Source organism: Cyrtonyx montezumae, unplaced genomic scaffold (assembly GCF_038088225.1).
Source record: "Cyrtonyx montezumae isolate F1298 unplaced genomic scaffold, pur_monq_1.0 scaffold_8, whole genome shotgun sequence".
Lineage (NCBI taxonomy): Eukaryota > Metazoa > Chordata > Aves > Galliformes > Odontophoridae > Cyrtonyx > Cyrtonyx montezumae.
In genome coordinates this window covers 80,555,232-80,575,273 of record NW_027072089.1, presented here as the reverse complement: position 1 = coordinate 80,575,273, position 20,042 = coordinate 80,555,232, and the positions used below count along the sequence as shown (strand labels likewise).

Here is a 20,042-nt window from a genome sequence, read left to right as displayed (position 1 = left end):
AGATCTAAATGTCACCTTGTATCAAGGCAAGCATTTCTGTGAGGAACCAAGACACTTGCCAGGACCCTCTTATTCAAGACGACTAACACAGAGATCGCCCTGAGCCTGTATTTTCAAGTTCTCAATAATAGGACAAGATCAGCTCGTTGGTTTTAGTAAAAACACTGGCTTGGTATGTAAGTATTCTATCAAGAACTGCACTTTGGTATGCTGGACAAATGTCAGTCAATCAACAATTGTTTTAATTTTTCACATTTATGATCAGATATAGAGATATGGTATCTGCAGCAGAATACCTTCAGCTAGAAAAGTGATTAAATCACACCTTTATCAAATCTTAAATATGGTGATATGTAGTTTAGCCAGGCCAGGTGGCAACAAGCTCTCCTTTCTCTTCCTTTGATGCCCTTGACCAGCATACACAGTGGCCGAGTTCACTTCACACAAAATCTCTAGAAATGTAACTGAAATGTCAGCTTTTGCAGTAACTTTGGCTACACCTCGACAACAGTTTCATGAGTTCCAGGGTGTAAAACAGGTCCAATACACCCTGTGCACTCCCTGTTTTTCTCCTTTTGTTTGCCTCTGTCAGAGGAGCAACCACGGATCCACCACACACACCCCTTAAGGTCTCACTTAAGGAAGAGGCTGCGCCTCGTGGCCCGACTGAGAGCGCACCCGTGGCAGAACAGGCAAACGCCAAGCCCGGCTCCGGGCTCCTGCTTAACACCCCCATCCCCGTCAGGCCCGAGCACCACGACCCGTCCCAGTGGCAGGCATCACACACTAAGTGCGTACCCGCTCCCGCCCCCAAAGCGCGCGCGACCCACAAAACGAGGCGCGCCCAGCACTGCGCGCCGCCCGCGGCTGCGCATGCGCACTTAGCGAGCCGCAGCTCATTCACTTCGGCCGGGGTTTCAAACCGCAATTGGCTCCGCGCAGGCGTGGACTGAGCCGAGCGGCTGATTGGCTGGCTTAATCCTTCAGCCCAATAGTGACGATGGTTGTTGAGGAGGTGCGGCGGCTTGTTCTCCAATAGGATCGGCGGATGTTGGCAGGTGCCGGCTGCGGCTGGTCCTTTTCGCCCAGGTGCTTCTCCGGGAAAGATGGCGGCCGCCGCGCGGCTGGGGGCAGTCGGGGAGGAGCTGGCCCTGCTGGAGAGAGCGCTGGGCCTGCAGAGTGGGAACAAGTACGACGCCCATGGGGAGCGGCAGGTGAAGGGAGCCAGGAGGGGACGGGGCTGGGTGTGGGCAGTGGCGCGCGGATATCCTTTCCTTCCGCTATCCGCATCGCAGCGGCTTCTCCCCCGTCCCGCGCCTTCCCCTCTGCGCTTTTACCTCCTCTCCCTTGCCATTTTCTCCTCTCTCCCCTAGCTGTGGCACGTCGCTGTCGCCCGCACGTCCAGGCGGCTTCTCCCTCTGCATTCTCCATCGTTGTGCCTCGTTGGAGGGCTGTCAGCTTAAAACATGCGGCTCCCTCCTTATACCTGCGCTTTTCTGGTGTCTGTGTAGTTATATCTGTGCTGATGTGATGAGAGCAGGGAAGGGTTTTAATCTTAGAAACGAATCTGGAGCAAAAAGATTTACACGTTAAAGCTTTGCTCGTTTTAACGTCGGTGTCTTGACATCTTGAAGCTGTCAGGAAAGCCTTAGGTCCTGCATTTTGAAAGGCAGTGGAGGCATAAGGGAAATAACGTGTGGGGTAGAAGGACAGGTGTGTGGGAGCCTTCACACGGCTCACTCCTCACTGAGAAGAATAGCAAAGCAACTGCGCCATTCCCTTCTGCTTTTGTATGTGTTTTTTTTTTCTTCATTTAATTTACTGTTCATGATTACCCTGCTGAATATCAGTATGTGCAATCCTTAGTTTCAAATGTAGTTAGCTTCCTTAATTAGTTAACAGTTCCAGTGATGTTTCAGTGCCGTGACTGGCATTAGTCTGAAGGTGTGAGTCATGAAATCTCTCTCCATCGCTTTCCTGATTGTGTGTTCAATGGAAAAAAAGGAAAAGTGTATTCAAGGGCTCCAGGTAGAACTGCAGAATAAATACTCTGTGTTACATTTGCATCTTATGACATTAATTAAATCTGAAGACAGGCTGACTCACAAACAGTAACAAATAATGCTTTTCAGTATGTTTCCATCATTTGATGCCATGAATGAGTGAATAAACTTCAGGCTGTTGCAGTGAAATTTCATTTCATTCATTTCATTTTTGGCTCTTAGTGATCTAGTTTCCTTCCCTGCTCTAAAAGATCGGTAATATTTGTTTCATTTATTGTATGTTCCAAATTAATTTCTCAGGGCAAACTGACTACTCATTTTTCTATACCCTCAAAGCCTATTATGTGCTCACTTTTAACTGATTTATGCATTTTGGTGCTTCTCTTGGTGCTTCTCTTTGAAGCAGTGCTTGTGAAACAGTGATGAGGACCGTGTTATGAAGTTGGGCTCGTTTTGTTGTGCTCTTATTAGAGGTTTTGTAAATGCAGTACATCACCTTCAAAAATTCTGTGCCACTAATTCTCTTCTGTTTCTTCTTAAAATATATGTAATTTCATTTCACAACTTAAATATGATCAGTTTTTAGATATCTTTAATTTGCTGTAGTTAAAAATGTCGAGCTTTTAAAGTTATATACCTTTTTATTGAAGACACATTATGCTTTAATATTATAGAGGCTCATTAATCCTTTTTTTCCCCTGTGACAATTAAAATCACTTTAATGTGTTAATATCACTCAGAGATATGCAATTAAAGCTAGAGGTTTGTGTTATCTTGTCCTCTCTGATGTGGGTGAACTAATAACTTGTTCTGGTATTTGTTAAGTCTCTATAAGCATTTCATTAAGTCAGGCTGTTGTGATGGAAACTGGAAACTTAAGATAAGAGGCTGGAACCTGAAAATGAATTATGGTTCATTTAGTGTCTTTTGACAGTGTCAAAACAGCACTGTTAATGCTGGTGTTAGTACAGCTTGATTATTTTGTGATGAATGCGTACTGAACAAAAGGAGTTGTGGATTGTCATCTGTGTCATCTGTAAAAACTGAAAATAAACCACCCCAGAAAGTAGAAATACAACATAGGTGTTTCCTGTTGTTGTTACCTTTAGTATGAATGCTTACAAGTTGATACGCTGTTGTAAAGAGTGTTCTGAGACGCTATAAAGAAATGATAGTTAAGCTCACAAGGAGTCTACTTTTTTTGTTTGAGCTTTATAATGTTGCAATTTTTCTTCCGTTTCTAGATTCCTGTTCTGCAGACAAACAACGGGCCTGGTCTGACGGGGTTAGTTACCATAGCTTCATACTTAGTTAAACAGGCTAAGAAAGAGCAACTGCTTGGAAGTTCTGCAGAGGAGAAAGCTGTGGTTCATCAGTGGTTGGAATACAGAGTGACTCGAGTAGACAGACACTCTAGTAGAGAAGATACGAGAACAGTTCTGAAGGTAAGTACTCACTTCTAACTTGACAATGCGTTTTGGAGAGATTAGGCCTTGAAAAATATCCAAGTACTTATGTGAGTAAAAACAAGTGATTAATAACTGAAGACTTGACAGTATCTTTCAGTGTTGGCTTGCGTTCTGCTTTTTGATTTTTGTTAACAAAATAAAAGATACCTGAAAACAAAAATACACAAAGCTGACCTCTCACCATGTTTTGTGGCTGTGAACTACCTGGAGCATTCCAGATAGAGATTGTTTAGTAGCTTTGTCTTTAGTCTTGTAAGGCACCAGTTTCTATCTTCATAAAGCCTCAGTTACAAACAAGCTGTGCTGCATTTCAAGATAATTCTGTGCAGATATAGATTTCCTTCCTCCCGATTTAGTAATTGGAATGTAGTCCATACATAATGTTGTCTTAGTTGATACATGAAACAGTGGAAAAACAAAACCTTCAGATTTTGCAAATCTGCAAAACAGATCTTCAAATTAAGCTACTTTGTACAGAGGCTTCAGTCAACTGTATTCAGTTTTTTCATGTAGTCTGAAGCTTCCTTCCTCTAAGACAGGTGGAAGCAAAAAAGAAAATCTCAAGGGTCGCCCCTTTATTTGAGCAGCCAGATGGCAGGGAGTAGATTGAAAAGCTTAGTCTATTTTGCTGCTTACTCCTTGTGACTGATAATTAGAATCTTTGCAGTCTTTTGGGAACAGAGCTTGAAGAGAAAAATTGCTTTATTCTTTTAAGTGCTGAGGGATTGTTTACTAAGTGTATATGAAACATATCAGTTCTAAACCAAGTACCAGAGAGTCCAGTGGAGGGACACAAAGATGATAAAGGGTGTGGAACACCTCCCTTATGAGGAAAGGCTAAGACACCTGGGGCTGTTCAGCCGTGAAAAAAAACTCAGAGGGGGACTGATCCACATCCCTTTGCCTCTCTCTCCTTAGATATTTATAGATGAGGCTGGACTCTTCTCTGCAGTGTGTGGTGATAGGATGAGGGGAAATGGCCACTAACTGAAGCATAGGAAGTTCTACACAAATGTGTATGGGAACTTCTTCACAGTGCAGTGAAGGAGCACTGGCACAGCTGCACAGAGAGGTGGTGGAGTCTCCTTCTCTGGAGACGTTCCAGACCCGCCTGGACGCCGACCTGTGCAACCTGGGCTAGGGAGCTGCTCTGGCAGGGGGGTTGGACTCCATGATCTCTGGAGGTCCCTTCCAACCCCTACAGTTCTGTGATTCTGTGAAATACTTGATGCTACTTTATCAGTGTAGGTTTGGATATAGATTTGAGTTGCTGGGCATTGGATTGACCGTACTACAGGATAGCAGTTTTAATACTTCTGAATTTTGTCAAGTGTGACAGATCTGAGTCAAGTAGAATTGCAGCAAGGGAAAGATAGAAAAACTGCTGAATCAGCAGTCAAGATTTAATTTTCTGTGCTCCTTAAAATCAAAGGAAATTTTACGCTTTGAAGTTGCAAAACAATTATTAGCCAAAGGAATATCTTGTTAGTTATTTATCCTTCCCAAAGTGACAGCATCCTAGGTCTTGAGGACTTGGAATGTCATGCCTGATAAAAAGATAGACTTGGTGAGCATCCTAATCACTTACAGCTCAGAAAATCTGAGTTATCTTTGTGTCATTTTATCTGTGGGATTGTATGGGAACTGCTGAATCACGGCCTGAACCACTGATTGATCACCTGGGGTGAGCACCAAGTCATCCATGGGGGCACAGGTGAAGGTGATATACCTGTGTGAGTGGAAGGGGTGGAGCCTGGCTCCACCTCTGCCAAACCCCATTTAAGGGCTGACCACCATCAGGGAAGGATCTCTTCTCGGAGATCCCTCCCACGTGGAGTCCCCTGCGAGCCTTGTCATCCGGAAGGTGAGCCATCTTCTCTTTTGTATTATTTGTATACTGTCTATATAGAACTACTTAAAATATACCATCCCCTATACTATCTCTTTGCGGAGTACCATCCTTGGGAGTTATTTACCTCACAGGGATATCTTGCACTGGTTACTCACAAAATGTCCCTTTTTTTAACAGCACTAGTTTTATCTTCTGTGTAATAATATAAAAACCTTTACAGTCAGAACTATATCTTTGTTGTGGTAATTAAATCCATCCTGCTGGAAAAAGTCTACAAATGCTCTACAACTGTACTGATACTCTACTGATACTCCACAAATGTATCTTTGAAAGTGCTGTTTATCCATTGAGACTAAGAATTCAACTGAAAGACGCATGGATTAATTAATGGCTTAACTTAAAAGTTTAGCTATTCTTGGAACAGGTGGTATGACTAGATGGGGTGGCCCTCAGAGATCCATTTCTATGTTTTATATATATACAATATATAAAATACTATATAGATAATAGAATGCTGTCCGTCTATGCGAAGTTTCATCACTCTAGTCACTAATTACCTTCCTAACCTGCTAGGCAACATCCAAACAATGAGTTGGCATATTGCAGGAATTTGCTGTTAGTCTAACTCACAAAAATTAAAGACCTAAGGTCTGAGTGGCTTAAAGAATGATACCTGCTTTGTCACTGCTCCCACGAGTATTTGTATAAACTTCTCTGTGTAGTAACACCAGATATATTTTTGTACTGAAGCTGGTATTTTTTTTCTTTTTCAGTTTTGCCCTTAGCAGTACTGACAATTCAGAAAATACAATTTGCTAAAACAGAAGTGTGGATAAATTATTTCCAAACAAAACTTCATTACTGGGAAAGATTCTCTTTGAAGTTATGCTGAGTGCCTATGTGTGTGTGTATATATATGTGTCTATATATATATATATATATATGTATGTATATTGTAGATAGCACTTAATTTTTTTTCCTGCAGATTTTCTTTCACAGCACATGCTGAATGGGCAGAGTTTATCTTGATGCAAAACTACTGTGGAATTGCTCCAGCACTAATAATTTTGTAGTGTAGCAATTAACTTTTTTTTTAATTTGTTCTCTTGCCACCATGATTAATCAGAGCAAGAGGCAGCCTACCATTAAAGTATACTATGCCAAAAGGGAGTATGAGAAGGGAAAAGAATGGTGGGGGGGGAACTAAAATAGGGAGGCAAGTCTGAGACTGTAGTTTTACGACGTGTCTGGAATAATCAGTGGCAGTCTTGGGACAGTTGCAGCCTAAAGCCACAATTTATAATAAGCTGTGCCAAAAACAGTTCAGCTGCTTCTGCTGTAAACTTTAGGCTGGCTCTAGTTAACCCTTAAACGAGGTGTTGTGGTTCTGAAAAATGTCAGTTAATAAGTAGTGTAGTGTTTGCTAATTTGGAAAGGATTTTTGTTGTTGTTAGCCTTAAGAAAATGTTTTTAATCTTTTTTTCTTACGACGTGTTAATTAAAGCTGTTACGTGACATGAAAACAATTGTCAAGTAGACCATCTCAAGAAGAATTGAGATGTGTATAGAATTGTGAATAGATATGTACCAGTAATTATTGTCAATAGTGGTGATGGCATCGTGTCCAGTGTGTTATGTTAACTTCATTTTCCATAGGATGAGACGGTATTTCCTTTGCTTCTGATCAACTCAGTGTTTAATTACTGGGAAAATAAATGAGGAATGGGGGGGAAATATCTAAATTATTGAGTTTGTCAAGCAGCTGAGAACTTTGGAGAAATGCATGTACCACCAAATTTCTGCTTGACTATTAATAAATTCAATTCATGTTGTCAATATATATATTAAGAACTTGATATCGGGGGTGGGGGGGAACCTTCTATTCAGAATATAACTGGAAGTTTCTACTAGATTTCAAGGAAAAGCTTCCGTGGAGTTGTAGAAAGTTCTAACCTAACTGTTCTCTGAAGAGTAACTATAACCAAGAATTTGTGTAATACTTGCAGCATCTTGTATAGAAAATGTTCCATGATTGCAGCTAATTCTGTCCGCATTTCTTGTGCTTTCTGGCTCTGATCATGGTGTTCAATTAGAAATCTAAATAAATTACTAGTAGCTTCAGTTATTGTTTATTGTACTTGTTTGAAAAAATGCTGTTTCTATCACTGTGTAAGTAGCTTAATCCATTGCATATGCCTTCTATGGCATTAATCTGTGGTTCTTGTGTGCTGTTTTGCAACAGATATCTAAGTGGGTTGCCTAACCACTTCAACAAGCTTGTCCAGCAAGCATTATTGGAATTTTGTGCCTGTTTTCATTCCTTTCCTATTTCTAAGAGCAGAATTGTTGCTCAGATAATCAAAACACAATCTTTTATGCCTGCAAGCAAACATTTGTTGAGAGAGCTATTTTTCTTCTGTCCTTTGCAGAAATCGCATTATGATGAGCATAATACTCTTCCAGAACAGGTTTAGCTCACAGCTTGTCTGTTAGATATTGTCTTGCATCAGAACTAAAAAATAAGGTTCATGGATAGGGCTCTTCTTGGATTCACTGTTGTTCAAGACTTGCCTGGGACATTAAGTGCTCAACTCTTTGTGTAGTGCCATATAAAGGCATTTGTGGGGGGGAATAACCCTGTGAATATTGGTGGCTGAAGGAATGTTTAAGGATATTATGTATACCAGCAAAGCATTTCTGTGGACAAAATATCTAAAAAGTATTTAGAGTATGATTGAATCCTTTGTAAAATATTGAGTCATTGTAAGAGGCAACTGTTAATCACCTGAGATGCAGTGGTGGGTTACATCTCAACTTGTGCCCTGGAAGGGGTTTAGTTATCTTAATAGATGAACTAGGTTACAGATAGTTGTGCTTTGTAGCTAAACAGCACTGAAAATGTGCAGTGTTTGGGATGCATTGAGCTGTCACTGTACATCAGGATATTTTTTTATCATAGAACGTCAGTTCAGAATTCCATCAGTGAGTCCATAAATAATGCAACATCTTGGGTTTTTTTTCCTGTTGCTTTTTCCCCATTCCTACCCAAAACTGGAATTGCTGTAGTTGTTCAGTGCACCTTATTACAGTAAACTGACCTTAAATATATCTGAAACTTTAGAAGGGGTTCCTGTGGGATTGTACCAGTAAGTTGGTTTACTACAACTGATTTGCAAGACTGTGTCAATCACTTGTTATTAGAGTTGTAAATACGTATTTGATTTAAGTAATGACATTAAGTACATGGAAGGCAGTGACACAAATAACAGCTCACAGACCTGAATTGCTAGATTGTAATAGAAATTCATATAGAGTATTGTCATATTTTCATTAATCTCCATGGTGGAAGGGCTGTTTCAGTTTAATTCTGTGGTCACTTCAGAAGACTTGGCTTTCAGGAATTCTAAGGCAGCTGGCTATTAGCAAGTAATATAGTCATCTATGGGAAGTATAACACATGAGGCTAGATTGATTAAAATATTCCTGGTGCATACACATGGAAAAAAAAATTGACAACATGAAATCAGTATCTTTCTGTACATTGTGGAAGGAATATATGTATTCCAAAACAAAATTGCAAACTAATGCTGATTTATCCAAGACTAACCTGTGCTTGTCAAACTGTCAGTTAAGTAACTTGATAAAATTTTAATTAGAATAAATATTTGTTGGTGCTTTAATGACTAACTTTGCTTAGAAGTTATTTCTTATTGGTAAATAATTTGAGTATTTCCATACAGAGTAGCATATATACTGACTTGCAGATTTTCTCGTGAGCTTTTTTCTATTTCACATAGCATTTGCTTTTCTTACAAGAATAAAATTCAACGGAACTGTAGAACCATAGTTACATGTTTAAAGTAATTTGAGACCTAACAAGAACAAAGCAGCAAACCAGTCTTAAAAAAAATAAATAGCTGCATAGCCAGAGGCAGATGACCATACAAAGCTTTAACTATGTAAGGGTTAATATTTTTCCATGATTTGCTCTAATAAAAGAAAATCAAAGCAGACATTTGGATGTTTAAACATTAGGAAGCACAGGACTCCTGTCATAAAGAGGCTGTCAAAGAATATTGCATAATGGAGTCAAACTTACCACATATAAATGCATGGTCAGATGTTATAAAGTATTAGTGTTTCCATTTTTTTCCATATATATACACTCTAGGATATGTCCATGTATTTGAGAAAGCAGAACTGTGGAACTAGAATTGCAATGCACTCGAGGCTGTATCTGTTTTTTTTTTTTTAATGTTCATTAATGAATAAATCCTGTATTCTTCCCTTATAATGAAACATGCTGTAGTTGAAACTGTGGGGTTTCTGGTCTTGTGGGGTGATTTTTGAAAAACATTGTTTAAGGTTCTTACCCTTGTTTCTAGGACAAAGAATATATAGAATCTAGGCCTAAGAAAACTGGTCAGAGTCGTCTGCGAGGAGTGCTTTTACTAGAAGCTTGTTTGTTTTCTTGGGGCAGTTCTGTTTTCTAGTTTGTTTTCCAACCAGCAAAGCAATTATTGTCAGGAAATTTCCACATAAAAGGAAAAGGTGGGAGACAGTTTTCCTGCTTTTCAGAAAAGAATGTAAGAAAACCAGTTTGCCCTTAGGATTGAAGTAAATCTGCTGGCTGTTGCATTTTCTTCTTCAGGGGGATGTAGATGTGTGACTTGGATGAGAAGTAGGTAAGGTGTGGACAAAAGGAGACTACTTCTGGACAGGTGAAGAGAGCTGACAGGCAGTACCTGTATTTCAGAAACTATATAGTTGAGCAACAATGAATGTCAGCCTTCTGTTTTTCTGTGGAGAATGATTGTGTATGTAAAGGAGTCCTTCAGTAATACAGATTTGAACTATTTACTTTAATGAGGAAAATAAATCGTGCTTGTATTTATAAGCATTTGTGTGGATGTAAGTGGGTTCTCTTTTTTTAACTGCCTTAATGTTAATAGTCATTTTTTTAATTGTTACTTTTAGGACCTTAACACTCACCTTGAAGATAAAGTCTACCTTGCAGGAAACAGTTTTACATTAGCAGATATTCTGATGTACTATGGATTGCATCATGTCATGGTAAGTGCTGTTTGCATTACTTTTACCTATGTCCTGCTATTGTAATTGTTTATCTATGTAGAGGGCATTTTATTGCTGTACATATTGATCTACTAAATTAATCAATGATAATTTTGGAAAAAGACTGAGAGATTTCTTACAAAGGTCTTCAAATGTAATTTGCCTATAAGAAACAGTTTCATTTCTTACTTTTTTTTTTGTGGTTAGCCACAGATCAGTGAAAATGTTTTGTCTATAGTACTATGTCTGCGCTGCTTTCTTTTCCTGTATGTAATATAACATGAGAATGATAACTAACTATCCCTCTGTTTCTAGCTATCTGGGGTCTTACATGTTCATCAGGTCTGAAACATGACTGCAGACCTATTGAGGAAAGAGGGAAATGAAGCTCAAAGAAGGTGTGAGAACTGAAAGTACTGAAATGGTACTGAAAAAAGTACTATTGGTGCTATGGAAGATGTATGTTAATCAAGTTCCTGAAGGATGAATGCGTAGAAGTATCAGTCAGAATAAAATGTCATTTGTGTTTCAGCACTTAGTGATCTAAGACTTGATAATTTACAAAATATGGAAATAACATGGGGAGCTGGTGCTTGGTGGGGGGAGCAACGGGTTTTACGGACTGAAAATAATATAGAGGTTCTTTGTATACAGCTCAGGGTTTAATGTGTAGTGCCTATAAATTGGTCCACTTCACTTCTGAACCTTGAGAGGTAATTTGAAGTAAAAATCTGAGGTAAAATGAAGTAATAGGAGTTAGTTGTATTTGAGTGACTGGAAGGTGATTGTAAATGAATGCTCCTTCTCAGGAGTGAACACCGCTAAACAAATTGAACCAAACAGTCTGCCAAAGTCTCAGGAGGGATCAGTGAGTTTTACATTAGGAAATAAAGGAAAATATTCAACTAGTTCAAAGCAGAGCACTACAGTGCTACACTTCAGAAGAGATTTTGAAGAGAGGAGGCAGGGGAAGAGATCAGGTGATGAAATATAGTCAAAAATGAAGGAGGTCTTATGTTGAAGTCATACTTGAGTCATATTTTCCTTATAAAGGAGAGGTGTATTTACTGATATGTCAAATGATTACCTTTTGTATGTTATATGACAATATAGATATAAAAGAATTTTACAAAAATATGACTGTAGTGTAAAAGAATACAAACTCAAATGAGACATTTAAAAAAAATGAAAAAACTTAGGCTTGATTTTTTTCCTAGCCTATTTTAGATTTAGAGTTTGCTCTAGAGTAGGCCACCTAATCAAGAAGAAAAGATGCAAGTTATTGCTTTGGGAAATAGAACAGATGGTAAAAACAAATGACTTAGTGCTCCTGGGTGCCTGCAACCATCCAGACACTAGTTGGGACAAGTTTATAGTGTAACATCTGCTTCTGAAACGTTTGATTTTGTAGATGATGGTAATATTGTGACTCAGGAAGGTGTAAAGGGCAAAGAATGGGGTTGCTATCCAATAGAGAGATATCAGAAGCCACTTGCTAAGGTTTAGCTAGATTGTATATATTTTTAAGGCTTTAAAATTGATTAATGTTAGTACTTAACTATGGACGTAAGGTATCTTGAACTGTAGAGTCCTGTTTCTTCTGTAATGAGAGTGCTTTCAGAACTGCTTCTGTGCCTCAGGCTTTAGGTGGAGGGAAAAGCTCTCCATCTTCTGATGTGATGCTTTCCAGGGAAGCAGTTGCTCGTATCTACTGCTGTTTGAGCTAAGCCTTATGCAAAATATGTCTTCTATAATCCTTCAAAATAGGAGGTGGGGACATGTTATTGTCTATAAAGTAGATCTGAAAATGTTGCTGATAAAGGCCTTTAGGATTAATTTGCCTGCCTCTAATGGGATAACAGACAGCTGTATCCAAATACTTTACATACTGATGGCATACCATGATTGTACTGCATGAGCTGAGCATTGTTTAGAAGTTCTGAAACCATCTCATGCACTTGGTATTGGAAATAGTAGTAAGAGCAGGTGGTCTTAAAGCTAACTTACCCACCTTCATCCTCTTCTATTAGTGTTTCTGCTTATGGATGGTATATCTTTGTAGTCCTCCCCACTTCCGCATTTGTTTTGTTCCCCTCATTATCCATGTGGGGTTTTGGAAAGTGCATCCTCTTGTCAGTGAGGAATCAATAGGAAAAGCTGATTCTGGATCCAAATCGACTAATAGCACTCTTAATCTTACAGTTGCATGCCTTTCATTTGTTCTTCTTTTCTAGTTCTCTTACTAAACACAATAATATGTCTAGAATCCTATGTGGTGGGGAAGGAATTAGTGTTTTAATGAGTGAAGGTCATATTCCTGGATAGCTTTTTGTCCTTTGTGCAGACTAGTAGGAAAAAAAATCAGTTAATTAGAAATATACACTTGTAATGATGAGGCAGTAAACAATGTTTTTTCTCTGAAAGAGTGGTCAGGCACTGGAATGGCCTGCCTAGGGAGGTGGTTGAGGCACCGTCCCTAGCGCTGTTCAAGAAGCGTTTAGATGAGGTGCTAAAGGATTTGATTTAGTAGCTTAGTGGATAGGGATGGTGATAGGAGGATGGTTGGACTAGATGATCTTGTAGGTCCTTTCCAACCTTATGTACCTATGAACTTGTGTACGCTGATTTGCATCATGGTATAGGTCAGAAATACCTAATTGAGTGTCATGCTTGATGCTAGCTGTCAGATGCATTTTTTTTAAGTTGGTGTGATTTACGCTGTCGTATTTAATTCCACTTATCTGTGCATCTAATATAGAATCAGAATCACTAAGGTTGAAAGAGACCTCCGAGATCATCCAGTCTGACTATTTACCTACCCCAGTATTTCCCCACTAAACCATATACTTTAGTACATATAACCACTCTTGTCTTTAGATCAATGGATTACTCAGATATTTATGGATGTGAATATGATTGGCAGTGGTGTTCTGCTAGATTAAAGCTTGGATTGCAAAGAAAATAGGAATTAAACATTGCTTGAAGATAACTCAGGCAATCAGTAAGCCTTAAATTCCACCTGTGGTAATGAACTTGTTCTTCAAAATTTCTCTACGTTTTAATTTGTGAATAGAACTAGACTTGAGAAGTGCTGCTTTAAAAATACTTAAGAGAAATAATCAATACAAAGCCTGATCTCACTTGCGTTTTTTTTATACTTCGTAAATTCGGGCAGAACCAAAGTAGTCATCTCAGATCTGTATGTCTGAATTTAAAATCTCTTTAATGAGCACTGGAAAATAACTTAGGGGTGAAATTTTATATATCTACAAATGGAAGCCTCAGTCAAAGTTTTGGGGTCAAGTCTAGTATGATCTATTACCAAAGTAAGATGTGCTCCTCAAGTCAGAACTACTAATACAGGAATGTAATGAAACTGCATTAGTAGTTTATTTTCCTGTTCTTTTTTTCATGATAATATTTCCAGTAATTAATGGATTGCCATAAATTTTAATATTCATTGATATACTACTTATGTTAAAACCTGAATGACAGGTTATCATTCTAAAGAACTCTGTTAACAGTAGATCTTAAATTGCAAAAGAAAAGGAAAAAGCTGTAAAGGTTACTTAATTATTAGCTTTTCCTCTAACAGCAGAAAATGAGTTTAAACCATGTGAAATTAAATGTATCTTACAGAATTCTGGATTCATCTGTTTTATTTTCTACCGTCACCTCTACTTCCACATCTAAAGGCTAGATTAAAAACTTGTGGTATCACTCCTTTTCTTTATGCAGAAGAACTCTGGATAGGCACAGGTATTTTTAGACTTCCCATGCACACACAGGGTATACATATGGGAATTTATGCCTGTGTCCCCAATGCTACTGAAAGCAAATATAATTAAAGCTGCTATGTTTACAGTCCTTCTAGAAGCTCCCCTGTTTGCACTGTGTGATGCTCACCTTCATTATCCTTTGTGAGCTTTGTGGTAGAAGAGTAAGGCCTTTTTTCTTTCCATAATTAAAAAAAAATCATCAAATTGAATGTCTGCTTCTTAGCTATTGAAATAATTGCTTTAATAGCAAATAATTATTTTAACAGCAGAACATCAGCCTTTCTTAACTTGGGGGAATTATCTAATTTAATGAGGAAGAATAGAAAATGCCCATCTAACAAAATGTAAAAATGCCATGGAACTGATCTCTAAACAATTAACCTAAGAGTTATGTTCTGAGTGAAAAATAGAGCATGCCACAGAGTGCTTTTTAATATATTTCACTGAGAATACATTATGTAAATAACCAAAAATATCTTGAATGTTGTGCCCAAAGTACAGAAAGGGATTCTACTATTAGAGTACCTGTCTGTGAAGATATTTTTTGCTATACTTAGTGAATGTAGGAGGACTATTTTCCAGATTGATTTCTTGTTTGTTTCTATGAAAGAAATGTGAGGACAGAGAGTTTCTAGTATAAAAATTATAAGGAGAAATGTCTCCTGCCAAATCTGAAGTTTATCTTCAGCACTCATAATCAAGTGCTTACCCACTATGGATGCTGGAAATAGGATATTCTAATTATACTATTAATTATAATACTTAGTGTACAGCATCACTGAACTATGTGTTTTTAGTACCTACTCACGCTATGCTGCAAATGAGAAGTATGAATTTTAGATGATTTTTGGGGGTGTATATTGCTGTTTCCATGCTCTGTGTTGTTTTGTAAGTTCTTCTACAGCTTTATATCAAGCACCAATTTCACAGTGTCATTAATTACAACAAACTCCATGGGATCTGAAACATCTTCCTCTAAATGGTAGTGCATGTTTATTTTGTCCTGAATGTAGTATGCTTGAGGAACCCCAGGCAGCTTATCAAGTATCTTAATTAAAAAAGCACTCAGTGTTACATTTTAATAGCTTCCACTTTTTGTTAATAATGCCTCTAGAAACTGGAGTTGTTCCTCTTGTCGGCATTGTTCTTTTCCACTTGGCTAATGCTGATGAGCCATGTTAAGTTTCTAGCTCAGCTACAGCTGCAGTTGTTAAGGTGAATCAGTGCATCTTGATAGCTGACAGAACTGAGATGAATCCTATGCTGTGTGGGGAGGCAAGTTAGGGCAGTTCACATGAAGATCACGTTTTGTTCCTCATAGGTTTTTACAGTTTTGAAGCTTACTCAACGTCATAGGTTAACGTGAAAAGCACATTGCTGTCTAAATTGATAGACTAACTTGGTCCCAGAGGAATCTGGAATTAGTAATCAAGGAAAGGTAATACAGATGATACAGTATGGAAGTAGTTCTGCTTGCTTGAAAGGAACTGAACTAATAAGTCTTAAGTAGAGAATCTTCAAGGATGTTGCTTGTTTTAATTGAGAAGGCTTTGGAAAGCATAGATTACGTGTAATCATAAATGACTTCACTTGGTCAGTCCTATGATAAAGGTGGACTGGAAGCTTTTCATTAACATTACCCACCATCCCAATGGCAAGCAGCTGTTGCAGTAGCTCTATAATCCTGGCTCTTCTTGTGGCTGTTTAACTCTGCATTACACTAAGCAAATGAGTGATGTTGACTTGAAAACTTGGCAACAGTAGAACTTAACTATAGGGATAAGTGATAGAATCATAAATACTTTCATGAAGTACAGGGATCTTCCAGTTTATTTTACCATAATAATCTGAATCATGTCATTGCCTTCCTAATAGTGCTGGCTAGCATGTTTGAACAGTGAATCCCTCCCTGTGCTGTTCCGTTTCTGTGAAACTGTTGTAGGACTGCTGCCCAACGAGTTAAAAAACACTCCTCTTTTCTATCCAGTCTTAAATGGCCTGAAAGAATCTATTCCTAAGCTGTTAACACAGCTTGCACTTGACTGGTGAGGCAAGACAACCTGCTGAATTGGAGGAGTGCGCGAGACTTGTGCATGTTGAGGAGCTCTGCCCTGTTCCTCAATGTTATATGGATTTGTGGATTGGTTAAATTCAAGCAAGCTAACACCTTTTCCCCCCACCTCCAAGTGTATTTTCCATCCTACAGATGTATTCATTTTTGGAAATACATTTTGGACCATGAATCAGCCATAACTTTTTCTGCAAGTTAAAATCAGCTGTAAAACTGTGCACTTATTTCAGGACATTTTATAATATTAATAACGCAATTTATTGGTACTTTTATTTCTTCCCTGCACAGGTGGACCTCACTGTGCAAGAAAAGGAGACTTACCTTAATGTATCTCGCTGGTTCAACCACATTCAGCATTATCCAGGTGTCCGACAACATCTGACTAATGTCGTCTTCATCAAGAACAGATTATATACTAATGCTCATTAAGGAGAATTTTAATACTGTGCTGGAGTGGTATTCGGGAGTCTTGAAGTTATATTGTCCAAAACCACTGCCCTGCAAATACTGGTTTGTAACCTTCTATATGTGAACCAAGACTGGTGATGCCTAGAGTAATACAGTTCCATTGAATTGTTATTGTTTGTTCAAGAATTTGAACTAGCTACAGAATTTTATCATGTGTCTGATTAAATGCAACAATGACAGAAAGCTGGGAATTGAGTTTTAATTCACTATTTTTTAAAGATGAAACGTTCTTTCAATTAAGCATTCGACTGTTGTAATTACATGGTCTTCATAGAAGAGAATTACTTATTTTCCTTCGACTACACACTCATTTTACTATTTATTGAGTTTCTGTGTATGTCCCTCTTCTCATTTTATTTTCCATGAATGTTTACACTAGTTTTGTAAGAGTTAAGAGCTATATTGTGTGCCAAGGATGTGAAAAAGGGAACATGGAGATGTTACAAAGTATTTATGTGACTGAATAAATTATTTTAAAACTGTAGTCTTAATTTGGCTGTCTTTAGAAAGTCTTTATTAAAAAAAAGTTTAGTTCACACGCTACTTCATTTTACAAACTTTATGTAGACTGTAGAAGCATTTTCTTTCATATTAGTCAACAGTATTAGCATTTGTCAAGATCCTGCATGTGCTGTCGTTTCATGGTAGTTGCATGTAAGAAAGGTTGCACATTTCAAGGTCCCGAAAAGAAGGTGGGGAAGGAAATACCTGAGATAATAACGAGCTGGTCTTCCATCTCACTTCTTGTTTTTAAGTTTGCTTTAAAAACTGAGGAAACTGTTGTCAAGTCAAACATGTTAACAGGTTGCTTCACTGGAGAATGTGGTTGGTATGAGGTATTTGTTTTGGGGTTGGGGTGTTTGTTTGTGCAAACAAGTGCTGTTTTGAAGTGTCAGCATTTCTCTAGGTTGCTACATGCTCTGGCTACAGTATCCCTGAGCCTCTTATTTTTATTTTCTCCAGTGTAAAACAGAAGTGTTGATTGCTGCTGAAATTAAATATATATTTATGTATAAATAAAAACCAAATATTGAGAAGTTTAGAATGGATTAGTAAAATTTAGATCTATATAGATGGAAAGACATTGGATGATCATCATATGCTAGCGTGAGCATTTCAATTTTCACTCTTCTATGTAGATTAACCCTCTATTCCTCTTATCAACTAAAAGCAAAGAAGGATGAACTGAGATGCTTTGCTTCAGAGGGAAGACTGAGAAAAGCAGATGGTATTGATTTCCTCCATGCTTACCCCTTTCTGTCTAATACCTTTTGATCATTAAGCAGCAAGTATGTAATGGAACTAATGAAAGTTAATATGAAGGTGTGCCTTGGCCTAAGATTGTTTGAGGTACATTTTTCAGATGAAACCTCGTTATTTACCAATGAGTTGTGATGTACTTCAGCTGTATCAGATGAATGTTGATGCTCTATTTAAAGAGAGCATGGGTAAGTACTCATGCTGTTGTGGGGGTTTTGTTTTCTTAAAACAAACAAACAAAACTACTCTATTTCTGTAATGGTTTGTTATACTCTTATTGAATATTACTAGAAGTGACTTTCTTCCCTTGCAACCTCTTCTTTTATCTGAAAATTTCCGTTGCTGAAGGGCACAGTAAATACTGTGATGTTGTTTTACTTCTGTTGCTTCACAGTTTGATGATGTTGATGGCCACAGTGATGTGTGGAATTTATTTTCATGGCTTTTCATGAACAGTGACGGTCTCATTTGTTAATGTATCTCATCATTGCAGTATTATTATTATTTTGCATAATTGTTCTATTTAATTTATTCAAGGGGCCTGACGTGTTATGGTCTTTTAAGTATGTGCCTCTAGGACTTGAGGTTGCTGCCATATGGTGAGATAGTACTGCATGACAACCTTTCAGCAACAGAAGAATTCAGCAGTGAAACAAATATGATAATTGTAAGTGTTCAGTGGAATCTTACACTTACCACCCCACTTGTCTTCTTCACCTTAATATGAGGATGGCTGTGGCTTTCAACCAGGCCATGTTCAAACGAACTTTCAAGTGTTGTGTTGGATAGATCAGAAACTGATGATTCTGTCATTCTTAGCTCTCTTTGCGTGAGTAAGTGAGAGGTCAGAGTTCAGCTGAACTTCAGGAGTCCCTAAGTGCAGTTCCTGCATAGGCTTAGCATTGAGCAACAGTGATTTATGGGAAAAGTTGGATTTAATATAGGAAGAAAAACGGTGAGAAATTCAAGAGAGTCTGTGTTACACTAAACAAATAAAGTAGTTCCAGTTTAGACCAGGCGCAAAACAAATTTTAAAGGAAGTCCATTCAGATAAACTGAAATCTATGTTTTTTCAGCATCAGAACTAAAGGAAATGTTGATAATAGTTTAAATGTGTAACACGCTTTTTAAGTTCTTTCTATTATCAGTGGTTTATGTACCAGGCAGACATCCCAGATTCCACGCAGAAGCTGGGTTATGTAGCTATTGTTTCAGTCTAACAGCAGAAGCAGTCAGGTCAAACAAGTTCTGTTACTTTTCTTCACTGCCCACTCTTAGTGGGTGCAAGCCACTTGAAATCAGCTGAGTTGCCAGTGATTCTTTGGATAGAGTGCACAAACCCTGGGTGCTGACAGCTGTTAGCCATTAAGAGGTAATATTTTTACATTCTTTTAACCCTTTTTCTCTTACAGTCTTCCATAGCCCTATACCACCCTCTAAGTATTTTGAAATTGTAGTAGCCCTTCTCCCCTGAATTTACTAGTTTGTGATCCTTAGGAATAATGTAGCCCTAAAAATGGGAGAATAACGTTCTAAGATGCACCCTAACCTCCTAACAGATGTCAGAGCTTATTGGAGTATCTTGACAAAATATTTTTTCTCTCTTCGCACATATACTGAGTAATCTTTCTCTGTGTTTACAGCTGATGAAAGAGTAACAGACTTATAAGCATGGGTATGGATCCCAGGTTGTCAGCAGAAACTTGAAACAGGTTTAAAACAGACACGAGTATTTTGTAATTCAAAGGCACTCATGTATATTAACTATTTTATATGAAAATGTAACTTTGAAGTGTTAATGTGGTTCCATCCAGGAAATATAATATACTCACGTAACGCGACAGATAAAGATTGCTCTAGAATTTGAGCTTTTTCATTCCGCTCTTGGTTAAAGTGCAATAATTAAAAATCTGTTCCTTGCTGCTGTGGCTTTGCAGAGTGTGGCAAGGTACTCAGGGATTAGTTGAGAGAAATAAAAATGAAGGAATAGATAAACCTATAAAATTGTTATAAAAACGAATCCTATGTAAGCTCTAGTTTATATATTCTCTGATCTGCTCGCATCTT

At 38.1% G+C, this 20,042-nt stretch overlaps 1 protein-coding gene across 1 annotated transcript; it reads left to right on the top strand.

Moving 5' to 3' along the window:
- The first annotated feature begins 1,063 nt into the window (after positions 1-1,063).
- On the top strand, positions 1,064-17,206 carry EEF1E1 (eukaryotic translation elongation factor 1 epsilon 1). Its single transcript, XM_065753467.1, has 4 exons — positions 1,064-1,214; positions 3,248-3,448; positions 10,302-10,397; positions 16,536-17,206. Exons 1-4 carry the CDS (start codon positions 1,107-1,109, stop codon positions 16,674-16,676), a joined length of 546 nt encoding a protein of 181 aa, XP_065609539.1. The 5' UTR covers positions 1,064-1,106; the 3' UTR covers positions 16,677-17,206.
- The last annotated feature ends 2,836 nt before the right edge of the window (positions 17,207-20,042 follow it).

Coding starts and splice junctions, on each gene's coding strand:
- EEF1E1 (XM_065753467.1), top strand. CDS start 1,107: ATGGCGGCCGCCGCGCGGCTGGGGGCAGTCGGGGAGGAGCTGGCCCTG. Junction 1,215..3,247: donor ACGCCCATGGGGAGCGGCAG/GTGAAGGGAGCC, acceptor TTCCGTTTCTAG/ATTCCTGTTCTGCAGACAAA. Junction 10,398..16,535: donor ATGGATTGCATCATGTCATG/GTAAGTGCTGTT, acceptor TTCCCTGCACAG/GTGGACCTCACTGTGCAAGA.